The sequence below is a fragment of the Oncorhynchus mykiss genome, chromosome 18 (genome assembly GCF_013265735.2).
Source record: "Oncorhynchus mykiss isolate Arlee chromosome 18, USDA_OmykA_1.1, whole genome shotgun sequence".
Classification (NCBI taxonomy): domain Eukaryota; kingdom Metazoa; phylum Chordata; class Actinopteri; order Salmoniformes; family Salmonidae; genus Oncorhynchus; species Oncorhynchus mykiss.
Genome location: NC_048582.1, coordinates 18,549,788 through 18,569,180, shown reverse-complemented (window position 1 = coordinate 18,569,180; position 19,393 = coordinate 18,549,788). Strand labels below are relative to the sequence as shown.

At 44.4% G+C, this 19,393-nt stretch overlaps 2 protein-coding genes across 3 annotated transcripts; both read right to left on the bottom strand.

Moving 5' to 3' along the window:
- Nucleotides 1-5,073: 5,073 nt before the first annotated feature.
- diras1b (DIRAS family, GTP-binding RAS-like 1b) lies at nucleotides 5,074-13,626 on the bottom strand. Its single transcript, XM_036952132.1, has 5 exons — nucleotides 12,737-13,626; nucleotides 8,327-8,479; nucleotides 7,740-7,910; nucleotides 7,554-7,658; nucleotides 5,074-7,275 (listed from the first exon to the last, which is right to left on the bottom strand). Exons 2-5 carry the CDS (start codon nucleotides 8,462-8,464, stop codon nucleotides 7,093-7,095), a joined length of 597 nt encoding a protein of 198 aa, XP_036808027.1. The 5' UTR covers nucleotides 8,465-8,479; nucleotides 12,737-13,626; the 3' UTR covers nucleotides 5,074-7,092.
- Nucleotides 13,627-14,719: 1,093 nt separating this feature from the next.
- On the bottom strand, nucleotides 14,720-19,141 carry LOC110495724 (receptor expression-enhancing protein 6). 2 transcript variants are annotated; one of them, XM_021571114.2, is made up of 6 exons: nucleotides 18,992-19,141; nucleotides 18,734-18,901; nucleotides 16,551-16,644; nucleotides 16,280-16,418; nucleotides 16,029-16,197; nucleotides 14,720-15,651 (listed from the first exon to the last, which is right to left on the bottom strand). In XM_021571114.2, the coding sequence occupies exons 2-6, from the start codon at nucleotides 18,849-18,851 to the stop codon at nucleotides 15,614-15,616; spliced, it is 558 nt and encodes a 185-aa protein (XP_021426789.2). In that variant the 5' UTR covers nucleotides 18,852-18,901; nucleotides 18,992-19,141; the 3' UTR covers nucleotides 14,720-15,613. The 2 variants fall into 2 exon arrangements, with proteins under 2 accessions (XP_021426789.2, XP_021426788.2); XM_021571113.2 differs by having other exon boundaries at nucleotides 18,734-19,056.
- Nucleotides 19,142-19,393: the final 252 nt, after the last annotated feature.

Sequence of the window (19,393 nt, the reverse complement as noted above, 5' to 3'; positions counted from 1 at the left end):
ATCAGTACTGAATTGGAATTCTCACAGTACCATTTGGATTCTAGATCAGTACTGAATTGGAATTCTCACAGTGCCATTTGGATTCTAGATCAGTACTGAATTGGAATTCTCACAGTACCATTTGGATTCTAGATCAGTTTAGCAGTATATGAGCATGTAACAGAGGTCATTTGGTGAACCAAACTCGGGTGAACACAGTTTTGTGGCACGCAGATGACCCGGCATTAAACCCAGTTGGTCAAAAGACTAAGGACTGTATTTCTGTTAAATCAGCTGGGTTTAAAATCCTCCCCATCACCCTGAACTGTTACTAGTCAGTAGCCCCCAGTAGATGCTAAAATGATGTGATGTTATCTAAGAGCATTGTCATGGTTATGTGTTGAAACCACAATGGCCATAGTCTCTCTATACAATATATGACTCATGAGTGGTGACTAAAGGGACATATACACACTCTCTCCCTCTCTCTGACTCTCTCTCTCCCTGTTCTCTCTCCCCACCTCTCTCTCTGACTCATAGAGCCTGTGAGAAACTCCACTCCATGAGATGGCTGTTAACTTCATTATACCCTGGGCCGGGTGTGTGTGTGTGTGTGTTGTTTGTTTTATAGTCTCTATGTTAAAACAGGGTCAACTGTGTTTGTGTTTTTGATGGAGTATGTTAAAACAGTGTTGATGTGTGTTGTATGTAAACAGCATTATGTCAGTGATGTTAGTGGCTAATTAGTTACACTTACACAAAGATGGCATCAAGAGTGTATGTTTGTGTAACCCAAGAGGCACGTGAAGGGTGTGTGTGTGTTATCAGGGTGTGTGTCACCCTCATTAAGATCCTACAGAGGGCTGCTAACCTCAGGTCTCCTCACATTACAGCCTGACACACACACACACACACACTCTGCCTAGAAGATCTACGGTTGTCGTAACGCATCACCTGGGTCACACCACATTCTGACGCGGCAACCGTAGCCGTCACTGAGTCGCCATAGCAACCACATTGGGTGAAGAATCCTCAAGCAGATAGAGGAAGAGAGAATGTGCTTTGCTTTGCTTTGCAGGCATGCTGTCAGGGAGTGGAGGACAGTATGACACCGTATGAGGCTGCAAGCTGTTGTCATGGTGCCTTCAAGACAACTGGGATCTCTGAAAAGAAACAAGCTTTAATTGGGAAAAATCGTGATGTCAGTGATCTTCAGGTCAGAGAAGTCGGGGCTCTAGGATGGATGCCCGAGTTTCTGACTTGTAATTCCGAGTTGGATGTCCTTTCCAAATTATTTTTCACCATTCAGAGTTCTTTAACTTGGTCTTTTTTTGGAGGGGGGTGGGGGGGGTCTTGCATGCATCAAAATCAGAAGTCGGAGACTTACTAGTTCCGAGTTGTGTTGAGTGCATCATCAGTCCACGTAACCGACCTGGTATCTAACCCGGTTATCTACCAGGGTTTCCTATACTCGGTCCTATACACCCCCCGGTGCACATTAAGTTGTCCTGCACTACACAGCTGATTCAAATAACCAGCTCATCATCAAGCTTTGACTATTTGAATCAGCTGTGTAGTATTTATTATGGGTCCCCATTAGCTGCTTCCAATGCCGCAGCTACTCTTCCTTACAATACATTCCCAACACACTGTGTGCCCTCGGGCCCCTACTCCACCACATATCTACAGTACTAAATCCATGTGTAGTGCTAGTGCAAAAACCAAAACGCGCACCCGTGGGGGGCCCCAGGACCGAGTTTGGGAAACCTTGATCTACACAATGCAAGACCATGTCAGCCCACTAAGCAAAATCCTAGGTGCTCAATGTAGGAGCCAACAGTAGTCTTCGGGAGTCTTCAGGTCATCTTTCTGTCATTTCACACACATTGTGAAAGGAAATATCACACAAGAGGCAGATTCTTAACTGTTGTTTTTATTAAGAAAAATCATTTTGCAGAGTCGATATGATCATTTCTTCATATACATAATATCTTATAGTTAGGATGCATTGCCACAGTACATTATAGTTGGAAGACTATTGCTAGAATAAATAGCTAGAATAATAATTCATTATAATAACAACTATCTTAAAAATAAAATAATAAAAATGTCTATACATGATCATTATGTTAAAAAAAAGGACAAAACAAAAATGTTTACAAAAACAAGAGATTAAAAACAGTTACACTTTTCAAACCAAAGCCATTATTAATGCAGAATAATTATAATAATAAAATACAAAATATGTTCATTTCACAGTTTGCATCCTTATTGGTTCTCATGCTGGCTGGGAGCAACACTTATTGTGGCCATGCAGGGAGGGAAGGACAGAGATGGAGGTTAGTAGAACCACACTACCCAGAAGTCATTGCACCCCCCAGAGGCCCGGTCCAGAAACAACTTCGAGGCACTTCCACATTTTGTGTTTGGCAGAGCAGACAAGTGTAAACAATATGGCGGAAGTTCCCTAAAGCCTAATAGTTAACCCTGTCCCCTATCCAGTCCCTTCAGATATTTGAACTTCTAGGGGCAAGAAGTTGTTTTTGGGCTGATAGTATGATCTGGGGTGATGCAAAAATTCCAAACTGTGTCCTTGGTAGGCTTGAGTTTATAGAACATGTTTCTGATTAACTACACTCAATGAACTACTCTTCCCATAGTCCTTTGTGCCACTTCTCTTCTGCAACATGACCAGTACCCAGTTTCCAGCAACATGACTTTCTGATAACACACATCAGTGAAAGGCTGTAGGGGCTTTTTCAGGTAGAAACTACATAGAACAGACAACTCTGGCTTGTATAATCTATTCTAGAATCATATCAGCTCTGTTGTGTGTTTCTATCTTGGTTTTGATTCAGCCATACAGCAGCCTCTTTGTCCATTCCTGAGTCATTATAGGAATGCTCTTTGAACCCATTCGTAACTTGACATACAGCAAAATCAGACTTCATGTAAATCATGTTATTGATATATTTGTGAGGAAAGTAGTTGTGTGTGTGGATCTCAAGACAGGATCCAGCACTCTAAACTACACACGTGAAAAAAAAGAAACCCTCCCATTGGTTCATCTCTGGAGGACTCCGCCCATTTGGGCTCTGGCCAGTCCCCCAGGTGCTCATCCAATGAGGTGAGAGATCTTCCTCAGTGCCCATCCCTTCTCTGATTCTAATAACATACTGTGGAATCACAGTTGGCAGCTCTACCTTCACTCCTAAGAGAACCACACTACCCACAATCCTTTGAAGAGGGCCATGATGTCACCATTCCCTAACGTTCCTAAATCCTCTATCGGGTCTATATTATATAGTTATCTACAGATGTGGAGTGAAGGGAGTGGTAAAACTAATAGGAGGTGTACAACAGACGGGTTACAGGGTGACACAGCAGTGCAGAAAAACAGACAATGTCCAAATCTCACAACACCCTATTCCCTATGTAGTGCACTACTTTGACCAGAATCACATGGGATCAGGGGATAAGGTAACGCATGAGACGCAGGTAATGAGGTTTCTGTGGCACAAAGGACTGCTCGCTGTTTGATTGGTATGCCTGTGTATTTATATATCTGTGTACTGTATGTGTGTGTGTGTGTGTACACGCAGTGGTGTTAAGTACTTAAGTACAAATATTTTAAAGTATTACTTCAGTAGTTTTTTTGGGTATCTGTACTTTACTATTTTTGACAAATTTTACTTTACTACATTCCTAAAGAAAATGTACTTTTTACTCCTTACATACATACTCCATACACCCAAAAGTACTTGTTACATGTGTGCTTAGCAGGACAGGAAAATTGTCAAATTCACACGCACTTATCAAGAGAACACATGGTCATCCCTACTGCCTCTGATCTGGCAGACTCACTAAACACAAATACGTTGTTTGTAAATGATGTCTGTACATGTTAAAAACAAGAAAACAGTGCCATCTGCTTTGCTTAATATAAGGAATTTGAAATTATTTATACTTTTACTACTTAAGTATATTTGACCAAGTCCACTGACTTTTGATACTTAAGTATATTTAGAACAAAATACAGACTTTTACTCAAGTAGTATTTTACTGGGTGACTTTCACTTGAGTAACTTTCTATTGAAGTATCTGTACTTTTACTCAAGTATGAAAATTGGGTACTTTTTCCACCACTGTGTGTGCATGAGCCTGAGCAGTCTGACTCATGCAGAACGTGTGGGTCATCTCCACAGGGAACCTCTGACCGACACTTCATAAAACACACACACACACACACTATTGGCCTTTGGCAGATGCAATGAGACCAGTTGTGGGAGGATGGGGTAGAGGCGTCTGTGCTGATTCAATCTTACACTGTACACACACACACACACACACACACACACACACACCACATAGTAGTTTGATACTATTTGATGTAAAATATTTCACGTAATTCACTAAATGTGGGTTATGTCAATCTGATCTGAATAATAGATGACTGTATACTATATTATAGTTCTAGTGTAATACTGCACTAGAACACTGTTTCCTAATCAGATCCAGGACCTTTTCCTGAGCATGTGATCTGAACAGGAACAACCCTTAGCCTTAGCTATAGCCTACAACTGGGGATCAACGTTTTCCTGGTCAGGGCATGAGGTCAGGAAAACATTTGGGCCATAAGTATAACACAGCACATAGCAACACAACGTACCTTCTCAATACTCTATACACAGTGATGGAGACCATTCCCTTTCTAATTCAGTCTATTCAATTTGCCCATTGTATTTCCAATGACAGAGTTTTCGTTTTATGAACAGAATTTCAATTAATATTCCGAATTGAAAATTAAATCCCTGGTTGAAACTCTAATCAATTCCGTGCTTCTTTTTTAGAGAGATATGAAGTGGTGTTTTCTACTTCTTTTTGGGTCCAGTTTAGATCCGGGTTCCCTCACATAGTTTATGTCCTAAATGGTACCCTATATAGTGCATTACTTTAGATCAGAGCATATGGGCTCTGGTCCCCCCAAAAAAGAGTGCACTAAATAGAGAATAGGGTGCCATTTGCGATGCAGCTTAACCTTTTTGTCTGCTTTGTTACAATACCGTGCTATATAACCAACCCACAGCCTTATGGTGCTCTTTCACACGTTTAAATACTGTACACATTACAAGTCACCTGGAATAATGACTACAGGAGAGCTGCTCCCTCCTTCCTCCACCTCTGTTCAAAATATATTGGCTGTCATTTATTCTGCAAGATAGATAACGGAACATGGTAAAACAAAAACACAACGTCAATCAAATGATTGTGCTTTTAGCTCTCCTGTATAGTAAGTAGGATGACTTTGTCCATAAATGCTGATCTAAGATCAGTTTTGCATTTACCCCCTAATGGTTAAAGTTATTATTTGGGGAGTACAGAATATATATATATATTCTGTACTTTGACAAACAACCTTATTGCTTTACATAAACCAATAGAGGTGTTTGGGACAATAATATAATTACATCACTCCTTTTTCATGTACATACTATGTAGGAATACACTTGGTGAATGACCACTGGTCTCCAAAAAGCATGTGCGTGTGTGTGCATTTATATGTGTGTGTGTGTGTGTGTGTGTGACATTAAGTGCAATGTGATGGTATTTGCATGGCATAAAACTAATCGAGTGTCTTCCCTCCGTCGAGTAGAGTCGTCACTCCATCCTCTCTGTGCTTCTCTGTGTACGAAGAGGATTCAGCAGCTTGGCATGGGAAACACAAGGCCAACAGAAAGGCTCCTCACATGAAACAACAAGGGCCAAAGCCAACCGACGCAAACATTCCCAGCGACATCATCCGCAATATTCCCAGTCCAAATCCCACAGTATTCCCAGTCCAAATCCCACAGTATTCCCAGTCCAAATCCCACAGTATTCCCAGTCCAAATCCCACAGTATTCCCAGTCCAAATCCCACAGTATTCCCAGTCCAAATCCCACAGTATTCCCAGTCCAAATCCCACAACCACCTTTTCTAATACCTCTTCACATGTTCCAAGTCCACTCCAAACGTTTCAAGTCCATCGTCCATCCAACCAAAGTCCAACTACCAAGTGTCTCAGGTAGACTTCTTAACATTTCAGTCCAACTACCAAGTGTCCCAGGTAGACTTCTTAACATTTCAGTCCAACTACCAAGTGTCCCAGGTAGACTTCTTAACATTTCAGTCCAACTACCAAGTGTCCCAGGTAGACTTCTTAACATTTCAGTCCAACTACCAAGTGTCCCAGGTAGACTTCTTAACATTTCAGTCCAACTACCAAGTGTCCCAGGTAGACTTCTTAACATTTCAGTCCAACTACCAAGTGTCCCAGGCAGACTTCTTAACATTTCAGTCCAACTACCAAGTGTCCCAGGTAGACTTCTTAACATTTCACTCCAACTACCAAGTGTCCCAGGCAGACTTCTTAACATTTCACTCCAACTACCACATCTTTCTTTCCCAGGTTCTCTTTCCTCTGATTCCAAGTCAGACGTGAACTACTGCCCTTCCCTTGTTTTAACACTGAGCTAAAGTCTTAGAGGGATTGTTGATGGCACAAGTTCAGCGTTTCTCCAGTTCAAGTAATGATTTCGATCCATTTTGAAGCCACTTGAATGAGGAGTTAAGAGGATTCTTCATTTTGCATGATGACAGAGACGGTTAGGGGGGTATTACTGTCTGTGTCTTTCAGAGGTGCTAGGGAGGGAGGTCATGTATTCATAGGATATGTACATTATGTTGGAGTGTCCCTAGTGTAACATCTAGTGACCTCGCCAAGAGGTTGGGACCTCACGGCGTGATGGCTGAGGTGTTGGACTGATGCTGACAGATGCAGGGTTTGAGTCGTCTTCAGACTACCCCCCCCCCCCAAATATTTTCACTACAGTGGGACTGTATGGAGGGTTAGGAACCTGGTCAGGTAGACAGGAGACGAGAGAGGATACTGAGAGGGTGAGGTATAGAACCCACCAGTGGTCCTCTCTTCACTCTTCTCCGTCTCTCTTCTCTTCCTCTCCCCCTCTTCTGTTCGTCTTTTATCCTCTCACTTTCTGTCTTCCTTGTGACCTCCTTCCTTCCTTCCCTCCCTCCCTCCCTCTCTCTCTCTCCTCTCCTCTCCTCTCCTCTCCTCTACATGACACTACATTTTCCCTTCAGTCTCTCAGCTCTGGACTGTTTTCCGGACCGTTTCCCGTCGATGTTGAGACTCATGTTTCTCTTCTTGTCCAGGTTGAGCAGCTCCTGGAACAGCTCGGTCACGTTGTGGTTGGTCTTAGCTGACGTCTCCATGAACGCACACTTCCACGTGGTCGCCTTGAAGACCACACAGTAGGATTATTAATAGGATTAATTGTATTATTGTTATTAACAGGAGAAAGTAGAATGGGAATTCGCTTTACAGCAAATCGGCCCGACAGTACCAGACCTGGGTAAAATATACACAGATCAACTACTTTGAGGTAGGATTTATTTAACTTGGGGTTTGCACTTTTGGCACTATTCCAAACTGAATCGATATTTTAAAGTATTTGACATTATGTAGTTCTACTGAACCCAGGTCAGATTTTTGTTTGTTTGTTTACGTTACAGACCTGTGCCTCTCCATCTTTAGTCTCCACCTCTCTCTGGGTCTCATCACTCTTGTTGCCCACCAACATGATGGGGATGGCCTCTATGTTCCCCTTTATGGCTATCACCTGGAGAACACAAGGAGAGATTACAACACACTGTCACACACACACACACACACACACACACACACACACACACACACACACCTGTTGGTAGATAGGCTTGAGTTCCTCCAGTGACTGTTTGCTGGTTACAGAGTAGACCAGTATGAAGGCATGTCCTTTAGATATGGACAACCTCTGCATGGCAGGGAACTGGTGACTGCCTGTTGTATCAGTTATCTGGAGCGTACACACACTCTTATCACAGCTGATCACCTGTAGACACACACAAACATACACACAATTAGTATCATTAGGGTAATACATGATCATTAATTGAAAAAAAAAACCATTGCTTATACTCAATGCTCTTTTGATCACTAAGTTGTATCATTTGACTTGGTGCATCAGATCAGTGGATAAAATAGCCCTCTGGACACAATATATATGGTCATTACGTCTATATAAAGCAGTTGGCCTACTGCCCATCCCTGATTACCTGTCAATGCATCGTTTTGTCTGAAACGGCACCCTATTCTCTGAAGTGCACTATCTTCAGGCCATGGTCAAAGTAGTGGACTAAACAGAGATTAGGATGCCATTCCAGACGCTGCCTCAGTCTTCCTTCCTCTCCCTGTCTCACCTGTCGATAGGTGTCCTCCACAGTGGGGATATAGGTGTCCCTGTCTCACCTGTCGATAGGTGTCCTCCACAGTGGGGATATAGGTGTCTCTGAAGGTGCCTTTAACGAAGCGTAGGACCAGGGAGCTCTTCCCCACTCCCCCCGCTCCAAACACCACCACCCTGTAGTCATTACTCTGCTCAGGCATGCTGCCCCCTACTGCCTGGACACAGTATTAAACACACACAGAGAGAAGAGGGAATATGTGAATTGCAGTACTCACCCCAGGTGGAGACAGACATGTACTGACTCCAGGTAGAGACAGCCACATGTACTGACCCCAGGGGGAGACAGACACATGTACTGACCCCAAGGGGGAGACAGACACATGTACTGACCCCAGGGGGAGACAGACACATGTACTGACCCCAGGGGGAGACAGACACATGTACTGACCCCAGGGGGAGACAGACACATGTACTGACCCCAGGGGGAGACAGACACATGTACTGACCCCAGGGGGAGACAGACACATGTACTGACCCCAGGGGGAGACAGACACATGTACTGACCCCAGGGGGAGACAGACACATGTACTGACCCCAAGGGGGAGACAGACACATGTACTGACCCCAGGGGGAGACAGACACATGTACTGACAAGGGGGAGACAGACACATGTACTGACAAGGGGGAGACAGACACATGTACTGACAAGGGGGAGACAGACACATGTACTGACCCCAGGGGGAGACAGACACATGTACTGACCCCAAGGGGGAGACAGACACATGTACTGACCCCAAGGGGGAGACAGACACATGTACTGACCCCAGGGGGAGACAGACACATGTACTGACCCCAGGGGGAGACAGACACATGTACTGACCCCAGGGGGAGACAGACACATGTACTGACCCCAAGGGGGAGACAGACACATGTACTGACAAGGGGGAGACAGACACATGTACTGACCCCAGGGGGAGACAGACACATGTACTGACCCCAGGGGGAGACAGACACATGTACTGACCCCAGGGGGAGACAGACACATGTACTGACAAGGGGGAGACAGACACATGTACTGACAAGGGGGAGACAGACACATGTACTGACCCCAGGGGGAGACAGACACATGTACTGACCCCAGGGGGAGACAGACACATTTACTGACCCCAGGGGGAGACAGACACGTGTACTGACAAGGGGGAGACAGACACATGTACTGACAAGGGGGAGACAGACACATGTACTGACAAGGGGGAGACAGACACATGTACTGACCCCAGGGGGAGACAGACACATGTACTGACCCCAGGGGGAGACAGACACATGTACTGACCCCAGGGGGAGACAGACACATGTACTGACAAGGGGGAGACAGACACATGTACTGACAAGGGGGAGACAGACACATGTACTGACAAGGGGGAGACAGACACATGTACTGACAAGGGGGAGACAGACACATGTACTGACAAGGGGGAGACAGACACATGTACTGACCCCAGGGGGAGACAGACACATGTACTGACCCCAGGGGGAGACAGACACATGTACTGACAAGGGGGAGACAGACACATGTACTGACCCCAGGGGGAGACAGACACATGTACTGACCCCAGGGGGAGACAGACACATGTACTGACAAGGGGGAGACAGACACATGTACTGACAAGGGGGTATCCCTGATGAAACAAAAGCTTTTAACTACCGTTAACTTACCACACCTCATCTTTCTGTATCTGAACCTATTCCTCAAATACTATTCTGTATTCTTGGTAGTGTGTGTGTGTGTGTGTGTGTGTGTGTGTGTGTGTGTGTGTGTGTGTGTGTGTGTGTGTGTGTGTGTGTGTGTGTGTGTGTGTGTGTGTGTGCATTATTGAACAGCTCTGGGGCTAAACACTGGTTATAAGGACCTCTAACACCAAATGATAACACTGGAATTACAATCCCACTTCAAACTAGAACACCACCACTAGGTGCAGACATACTAATATTCATGGACCAATGTGGGAATTTCAGTCTAAAGGTCCACACACACACACACACACACACCTGTCCTTGACACTAGGGCACAGAGATTGATGACACTCTTACCAAATGGGACTGTCTCACTCTGACCATCTTTCTTTGCTCCCCTTCTCTGATGAATAGAGATGGAAGGATAGAGTGCTTTAATGGTGTAAATACATCTGGACCAGCCCAGCCAACTCTACATTAGGAGATCACTTTGGCACAGACCAATACTCCTCTACTCAGCATTTGTCCTTCTCTCTCTTCTCCTCATCTCTCCTCTCATCTTCTCCTGTGTGTGTTTGTGTGCCTGACAGTCTCAGTGGTTAGCTGCCCGAGAGACTGACTATCTGTCTGTCGCACACACACACCTGTCAGCTTTTTGTGTATGTGCAAATGTGTGTGTCGCCCCTATGAATGAATGCAGTTCCACACACACCCTTGGCTGACTTCTGCTGGCAGATCTTATCACAGCTGGCGGAGGTGTGTGTGTGTCTGCAGCCAGGGAAAATACATACTGATACTCTGTGTACACATGAGTCCAGGAGTCTTCCATTCTATACCTCTCACACACACACGTATAGAATGTTCACATCTACTCACACACCGCTTCAATGCTTCATCTGTTCTCTCTGTGGGTGTGCATGCATGCGCGTGTCCGTGCACGGTGTGATGGAGAGTGATGCAAACAGAGGTAATAAGCATTCAAATCTCGGTGTCCCGCATATACATTTCACATTAGAAAGCTTTGTTTGTAGAACATTTAAAACCACTTCATAACGCGTCTTCATCCCAGTTCTAGACAACAATCCCTTCATTCCGTCACTCCAACAGATTTCTCCGACATTAAGATGGGCTTAGTGTGTGTGTGTGTGTGTGTTTGTATGCATATAAGTGTGTTTATGCATGTGTGTGTGTTACAGATTGCACCACAGGGGTCTAGGCTTAGCAGCTAATCATTGAGCCTAACCTCTCTGTTCTTCTGGACTGTCTGCATTGACCCAATTCCCAGGTCTTAACTTAGCAGCACGCCTCCTTCACATACAAACAGTAAACTCTGATAGTAAACTATGATGATCCTGACATCCACAATCCATGCTCCTGCTGGTCAGTATCTGGGGGACATGCAGGAGAGAAGCAGACAGACAGACAGCGAGCAGGAGAGGTACAGACAGACAGACAGCGAGCAGGAGAGGTACAGACAGACAGACAGCGAGCAGGAGAGGTACAGACAGACAGCGAGCAGGAGAGGTACAGACAGACAGACAGACAGTGAGCAGGAGAGGTACAGACAGACAGACAGCGAGCAGGAGAGGTACAGACAGACAGACAGCGAGCAGGAGAGGTACAGACAGACAGCGAGCAGGAGAGGTACAGACCGACAGCGAGCAGGAAAAGAACAGAGACAACACTTCAACCAGTGTGAGCTGAGGTGCAGCCAAAAATCACATAAACATCAAAGGAAATACAAACTCTGGGTCTGTCAGGACACTCACTCGCCATTCTTAGAAAGGACATCAGTAATTCAGGCCCTTGCTGGTCACCATATCCCCATGCTAGAAAGGACAGTAGTATGGACAATTACGAACCCTAACTCTGATGTGTCCACCCCTCATAGCTCAGTCCCCAAACTGTGATGATGCAACCATAAAGTGGGCATGAAAGATGACACACACATTTCCTCCAACACCCACCTACACACACGCAGCCATGGTCCAATCTCTCTTTACTACCATCTGCTACACTACAAAGCTTAATCACTGTCATCCCTCCCCCTCTCCTCTCATCCTCCTACTATGAACCCACACAAACACAAGGACCGGGAACACACACACACAGCAAGGATAGCCATGGAAGAAAGCCTGCCATAAACAGCACATATAACGTTAATCGGGCAAGCATGCAATGTCCAGATGTACCGCCTGAAAATATGGATTAAAGTCAGAGACTATGCGTCACGTTGCCATCATGTTGGTGGAATGTAGCCTACTGTGTGTGTGTGTGTGTAATAATGCATGTCCATGGCGGGCTTCTAGCAGGGTATGCTATAGGCAAAGTAAGAGTTAAAAACGACCTCGTTTGTTGTCAGCCTGTTGTCACAGGCTAACCTACTCTGCCCCTTTCATTCATAAAATACTTCGCCATCTCGCTTTGGTGGCGGTGGCATAATTTCAAAGGCGCATCACATCCTCCAAATCGAGACATGTTTAGATCCCTGCATAGAATATCATCCTCTCTCCCTCTCGCACATTCCAGACGATAAAGCAGTTTATGGCGCAGTAACATTTTAACATATGGTAGAAATAACATGAACGGTTTGCCATTTTTTTTTAAACTGCTGTCCCATATTTACCAAGGCAACTGTCCATGAGAGGCAACGCCACACACTAATCAACATTCTCTGACCGACATAGCCTAACGGATTTTTCTAAAGATTGATCTGGTTGTGGTTAAGTGCTACATACCTGAATTTGATGTGTAGTCCCGTTTTAGTGGCTGTCTTCGGACAACACGTTTGTAAGGCAAAACGCTGAGTTTTAAAGCATTGTATACTATTCATGTAGAGCTCTCATGTCGTCCGCGAATTCACAGCCCGTGCTTTCTCTATCTCTCTCTCTCCTTGTTGAAGCTATATTTATCGCTTTCTCTACTTGATATTCCCATGCACTACAGTTCTAGTGCCACAATGTCTCTCCTCCCTCTATCGGTATGTCTCCATCTATACCCGTCTCCATCGATCCCCTTATGGCTTGCGGATCAACGCGTCATCACACAACACTCACACAACACACACAGAAACGCACAAATAGGCCTAACGTTTTAGCGACTGAAAACGCAGGACCGGGCACGGTTTCGTGAATTACCGAGTTTTTATTTCAGCATATCAAGTGAAGCCATACTTTAGCCAGACTGTCGAATTAACAGCAAAATGTGTTTTGGGAGTAAACTGAAGAAAATGACCCTTCTAGTTGCATCCCACTGTCCCCCCATAGCCGCAGGAAGTAGGGGTGCTGAAGGTGCTCCCCACTTATTTATAGCCTATATTTGGCAGATAAACAAAAAGGGTTGCTTAGCCTACTGCATGATCAGTCCCAACCAAAAAGTACATATTAAAGTCAGCTGTCAGATTTGGGTACCGTTAAAGGCTTTCAGGTGCCACCATCTTGGCATAAAAACAAATCCAAGAATCACATTCTGAGTGGACATTGGTATGGAGTGTCTGGTGTTTGCAGCACCAGGTCACTAGGACTGGAACCCTGTACATTTTTTACATTTCTTGTCTGAATCCTTTCTGCTGCTCTCACCATCCCTCACTTAGGAAGCCACCAACCAGCCTGTGAGCCAAACATCCTACCACCAGTCCACACACTGACCCGCCCACCAGACCCCTCCGATCTATCCACTTCAATGTCCCACCCTGCAGTCACTCCTGCCCTACTGAACCCCCTAATGTTTTGCTGCTGTCTTAACCCCATGTATTTCCCTGTAGCCCACTCTGTCTTGCCCCTTGATGTTTTTGTGTCAATGTCCACTTTGTATGTCTGCAGTTTCTGTTTTTGATTCATTTGCGGTTTGTTTAATTTGTATATTATAATTTGTTTGTAAAGCGTATTAAGACATGTTTAAATGTACTTTAAATAAATAGTGATTTGATCTGTACCTCTCCGGGACCAGCGCTGGAACTAAAGCCTGTACTGCCTGTAAAGTGTGTTTGTCTCCCTCTGTCAGTGAGTTAGAGTACTGCAATGATTACACACCACAGTCCCCCAGGGAAACTCAAGACCACACACACACACACATGTGCATGGACAGCAAAGGCAGTCTCCAGAGTAAAGGAACAGCTGGGTAGAAAAGCCTCAGGAAGGGAAAGAGACAGTAAGGGATGAGTTAGACATGCAATGCTCTTCTATCACCCCCACAGTCTGGCATCTATGGTTTGATTAAAGGAAGTGCATTTATAGAGACTTTTGCCAGGTTCCCAAATTACTACACAAACAGAGAGAACACACACCACACACACACAGTCCCTGGGACAGTGAGTACGTGTGGCCATTATCAGTCAGACATTACACTCCCAGCATGGACATAAGAGCCATCCCATTCAGACTTGTCTGAGAGTGAACATTCACCAAAACATATCCCAGCTGATTTCACTTCCTGTATACCAGTAAATGTACTGAGCACAGGTCAACTGGGTATATCAACGTCTTAGTGCAGGGCTATTCCACTCCAGCCTTCATATATGCAGTACTGCTGGTTCTCTCCCTCTGGTAGTTCAATTGATAATTTAATTCCCAGATTCCTCTGACAGGGAGTATTCCATAAAGTAGGATCAATGACTTTCCTAAATAAATCCATATTTCAGAATTCCTAAAGAATTGAGAACGGCATGGTGTAACAGACTCCAGTTGTGGAAAAGTGTGAACGGAGTACAGACGAAACATTACTCAAGTTCCAGTTTGATTTATTAAAGACAATGAGAATAGAGAACATACTAAACAAAAATACTTTCCAGTTCAGTTTACATACATAAATATTCATTTTGTTCCGGCAGGGTGATGGAGTAAACATATTTGGCACAGATCTGCAGACATTGTGGAGACATGCTACTGTATGCACTAATTACAAGAGACTGAAATAACATGGCTACTTTGTAGGAAATGACCCAGCTCAGAATGGCTCTATCCCAAACATACCCCTAGACACCTCCATTAGCCCCTACCCCCTGGTACCGTGTTTCCCAATCCATTATTACGGGGCCATTTTTGTTCTAGCCCAGCACTAACCCACCTGGTTTAACAAGCTAATTTATCACAGTCTGACTTATTGAATCTGGTGTGTTAGTGCTGGGGTAGGTCAAAGGGGGAAATTGGCTAAGGGTGGATTTGTGAGGTCAACGTGGCACTGTCGAGAGAGAGAGAGAGTCTCCACTGATTCACAGACATCTACAGCACATGGGTTACCTGACAGTAGGCTACAGATTACATTAAGACATTCGCATTGTTTAGAGGTCAGCTGGATTGTGTGGTGGCTACCCTAAGCTTCTGGTTGCATTCCAACCGGTCTTTAAAAACAGGTCACGCTGCGCCGATTATCAGATGCCACAACGCCTGGATTATGGGAAACTCATCATATAACATTGATACATGCAACTTAAAAAGACAGACTAGAACATGAAAAAACAAACAAGTCCCTTGTGTGTGCTGCAGGGTGGTCACCGGCCACTGATCACGTGACACGGTCCATTATCGTCCTTCACGGGACATCACACACTCTGTTGTGTGGTTCTGTGTGTTTATTGGAGTCGAGGCGTCTGAGGCTTGTGGTCATACATCGGTCGGTCACTGGTTCTTGTCATTCTTGAGGACCTGGTTGACAGCTGGAGAGAAAAAAAAAAACAATAAAAACATGAGTTATTAGTTTGATTGACAGATCTGGTGACCGTGTGTGTGTGTGTGTGTGTGTGTGTGTGTGTACAGCTAGATTTACATTGCAGAGATGCGGGATAACTAAGTATCGTAATTACATGTGAATTAGAGTTCGGAGCAGTCCGACTGCTTCAGATGCCTTTTCTGTAGCATTCAAATTCTCCCGGATAATTTTTTAGCCCAACGTGCAGTCACTTTATATATATATATTACTCTACTAGTACTAATTTGCGTTGGCGGCGTTGGGGAAAAACTGAGGTGTCGGGAGCCGGGACTGTTGTTTCCGCATCTCCACAATATAAATCTAACTTGTGGGTCTGTGCCTCACCTTCTTTCGTGACAGTGTCAGCCATGTTCTTGGCCTTATCACTCAGGTTGTTGACGACACTGTCCAGGGTGGCCTGGTGTCTGAGGAACACGGGACGGACCACACGGGAGTAGAGAATAGCAGAACCGTTCCACGTCACCGGAGCCATACACCACACCAGGAACAAACACTGTAGGAGAGAGGGATTGAGAGAGATATTCTATGATGATCTTCTTTTGGCCTCCTGTATATTGAATGTTACACACACACACCTTGCCAGCATAGTAGAAGGGGAACCAGGAGAGGAAGATGTCAGAGAAAGCCTCTGCAATACTGAAGAATCCGTAGACCACCCAGTAGGTCAACCACTGAGTGTCATCGTCTTTCTTCTTACTCTCTATGGCCTTGATTCTGATTGGACAACAGGACAAGTGATGAATGGAAATAAATCATTTAAATAAATAATGTTTAACCCTTCACCTGGAGCATATGATGTGAGCATCACAACGCCACTTCTTAGATATGTTTTGAGGTGCTACTTACGAGAGGTACGCTGGGTAGACAAAGCCAATCAGGTTACAGAGGAGAGAGGCTCCATAGCCAAACAACAGATACAAACTGATCAGAGAGAGCACACCTAGAGACAGAGAGATTCATACCAGATATCAGTCAATCTGGAAACATTTCAAAGCATCTTCATATCATGATACATCACCTCTGTGTGTGTGTGTGTGTGTGTGTGTGTGTGTGTTTGTGTTTGTGTGTGTGTGTGTGTGTGTGTGTGTGCAGGATGTTGGATGAATAAACAGGACAAGGCTTCGTGTGAAACGCTATTCAAAACACTGACATTCACAAATTCAATGTTGATGTACATAAGACATCTAGTGTAACCATGTGGAATGTGAACTATGGAATAGGAGACAGAGATTCCACATAGATACTGGTCCGCTCTAACCTAAACCAACAAACTAGCAACTACATTAACCTACAGCCGTGAACTTCACTGTCTGTCAAATTAACCCTTCACACATTTCAGTCAACATATGTACAATGGATTCCCATGTAAAAAGAAAAAAAAAATTTGGAATAGGCTCAGAGTTTTAGAGCTGGACAGAGAAAAGGAGAGAAGCGGCTGCTGCTTGCTATTGTAACCCTAGCTAGCAGGTAATCGGCTTTTGTTTGGTTTAGCTCCTGTTTGCATAGGGAAATCATTTAGACATATGGCACCAGGCTTTTCATCTGCCAGTTATTGTCCAATACACCAATCAATCTAACCAAAAATCAATACACCTCATGATCTTCAAGACTCATGACTAGTTTCAGTTATGGCAGACGGCTATATATGGTCACAAAACTATGATTTGGAAAAGCAACACTGGGCACATCGAAATTATTCTCAAATGTGTCAATGGTGTTTTGTGAAATTCCTGATTTGGAGTGCATCAAGTGTCATCCACAAACATGCTGCCACACCCCACATACGGACCGGGACCAGTGCCTTCCCCTTCCTCCACCAAACAGCTTAGGTTACCCAGTGGACACCATGTCTGAATGCTTGGTGATGTGATCAGAGTCCCTCCACAGGCAGCGGTAGAGCAGACAGAGTCCCTCTCTGACATTGATGGAAGACTAATGGGCTGGGGTTCCTTCTTCAGAAGAAGAGCTAAGCTACATAGGATATCCTACAGGCAACTTCTCCTCCCGGTACTGAACACACATTGGCCGCAGAGAACTTCCCACCAGACGTTAAAGTACTTCACTTCATACTTGACCAGACCAAGGCGCGCGCGCACACACACACACACACACACACACACACCTCTAAGGTACATTGTCTTATATACTCTCTTTATTGCATATTAGGTCCAGTTAGTTCAGTAGTCACCAGAAAGTCAACCTCAGTCCAATGTAAAATTATGTTGTTGCTCTCAGGACATTTCCATAAACATCAGTACTGGCAGACCGTGTGTGTGTCAATAATACCCCAAAAGGGACAATATTACGACAGCAACAGAACTAGCCTGGTCCCAGATCTGTTTGTGCTCTTGTCAACTTCGTTGTTGTCAATGTCAGTGAATGAGTAGGCATTACCACACAAACAGACAGGCACAACCTCTGAAGGAGCACAACTCAACTGAAGACAGCAGGTCACCCTAAAATCTGCCATCTCAACATAGCAGTTGGTATTTCTGTAGGAGTTATAAATACACCCCTTGGCTAGGGACCAGCTGCTAGCTAGACATTGGAAGCAGCTATCGACCACTAACAGTGGATTAACTGCAATCTAGGCCATCTCCGACCTTTGCTACTTCAAATGAGTGTCGTAAAATCATATTGTAGGCAGCCTAGGCCTACAACTTATGGGGATCAGCTAATGGGGATCCATAATAAATACAAACAGTCACGTTAAAACAATATTTGGTCTGGTGACACCGTTTGTTTTCTATGGTTTGTTTGTGTTAGGCCTAACTGGGCTAGACTGCGGTACTGTTTAACAGCTACAACTGTTGCTGGTAGGCTAGTTAGTTAATGTGACATGTCAGCAAAATAACTGTCATATGTGCCGACCTTGCCAAACCAGCCAACGTTGCATAACGAGAAAGTAACCACAAGCGGCTAGACCAGAGGGTGAAGTTACAATGTTTCAACATTGACATAGAGCAGCATTTACAACCAAGCAACTGGCAAAGTCCTACATTGCAAGTGGATTTAATACAAACTATTACCTGAAGCGATATATTTCTTCTGTATCCCAGTTTTCTCCTCCACCGTTGCTAGGAGATCTGTCACAAAGTTATTTTCATTCAACAAAGCCTCATAGCGGTTATGAAGTTGGGCAAACATTGTTGTAGTGGCGCCGTGTAAAACGTGTTGATTTTTTTTGGATGCGTAGCCTACACAAACACAAACCCAATCAAAATGTTTCGGTCAATAAAAGAAGCGAAAAACGTACAAATATTTAATATGTTTAAAGTTTAACACACCGAATTATCCGTGCGTGCCTACAAGCTGTTGGGCATACGATTCCTGGCGAAGCAAACGAGCGAGAGGGAGGACTTTAATTACGGTACAACCAATCAGAAAACGATTTTGTTGACATCTAGTTGAAGCAACAGGTGATGAAAGTACATTTTTATTGACGACAGTAAAGTTCAGTTAACCATTATGCTACAGTACTAATATCTGGTGAGTGTTGGCGTTTATACGTTTCTGTCATTGCTAGGGCCATGTGTTTTGGTCTACCATGCTACGTGACCTAGATTTTAACATTTATTTTAAGCCTTTCCATAAATTTGAATTATACCAAAAATTAAAGCATTTTTTTGAGGATGGTGCTGTACCATCTGATATAAAAAAGAAAGGGGGACCGTTTGATGAAAAATCTT

Coding starts and splice junctions, on each gene's coding strand:
- diras1b (XM_036952132.1), bottom strand. CDS start 8,464: ATGCCTGAGCAGAGTAATGACTACAGGGTGGTGGTGTTTGGAGCGGGG. Junction 7,911..8,326: donor TGGAGGACACCTATCGACAG/GTGAGACAGGGA, acceptor GTGTGTCTACAG/GTGATCAGCTGTGATAAGAG. Junction 7,276..7,553: donor CTAAAGATGGAGAGGCACAG/GTCTGTAACGTA, acceptor GTGGTCTTCAAG/GCGACCACGTGGAAGTGTGC.
- LOC110495724 (XM_021571114.2), bottom strand. CDS start 18,851: ATGTTTGCCCAACTTCATAACCGCTATGAGGCTTTGTTGAATGAAAAT. Junction 16,198..16,279: donor CCTTCTACTATGCTGGCAAG/GTGTGTGTGTGT, acceptor TCTCTCCTACAG/TGTTTGTTCCTGGTGTGGTG. Junction 15,652..16,028: donor TGACACTGTCACGAAAGAAG/GTGAGGCACAGA, acceptor TTTTCTCTCCAG/CTGTCAACCAGGTCCTCAAG.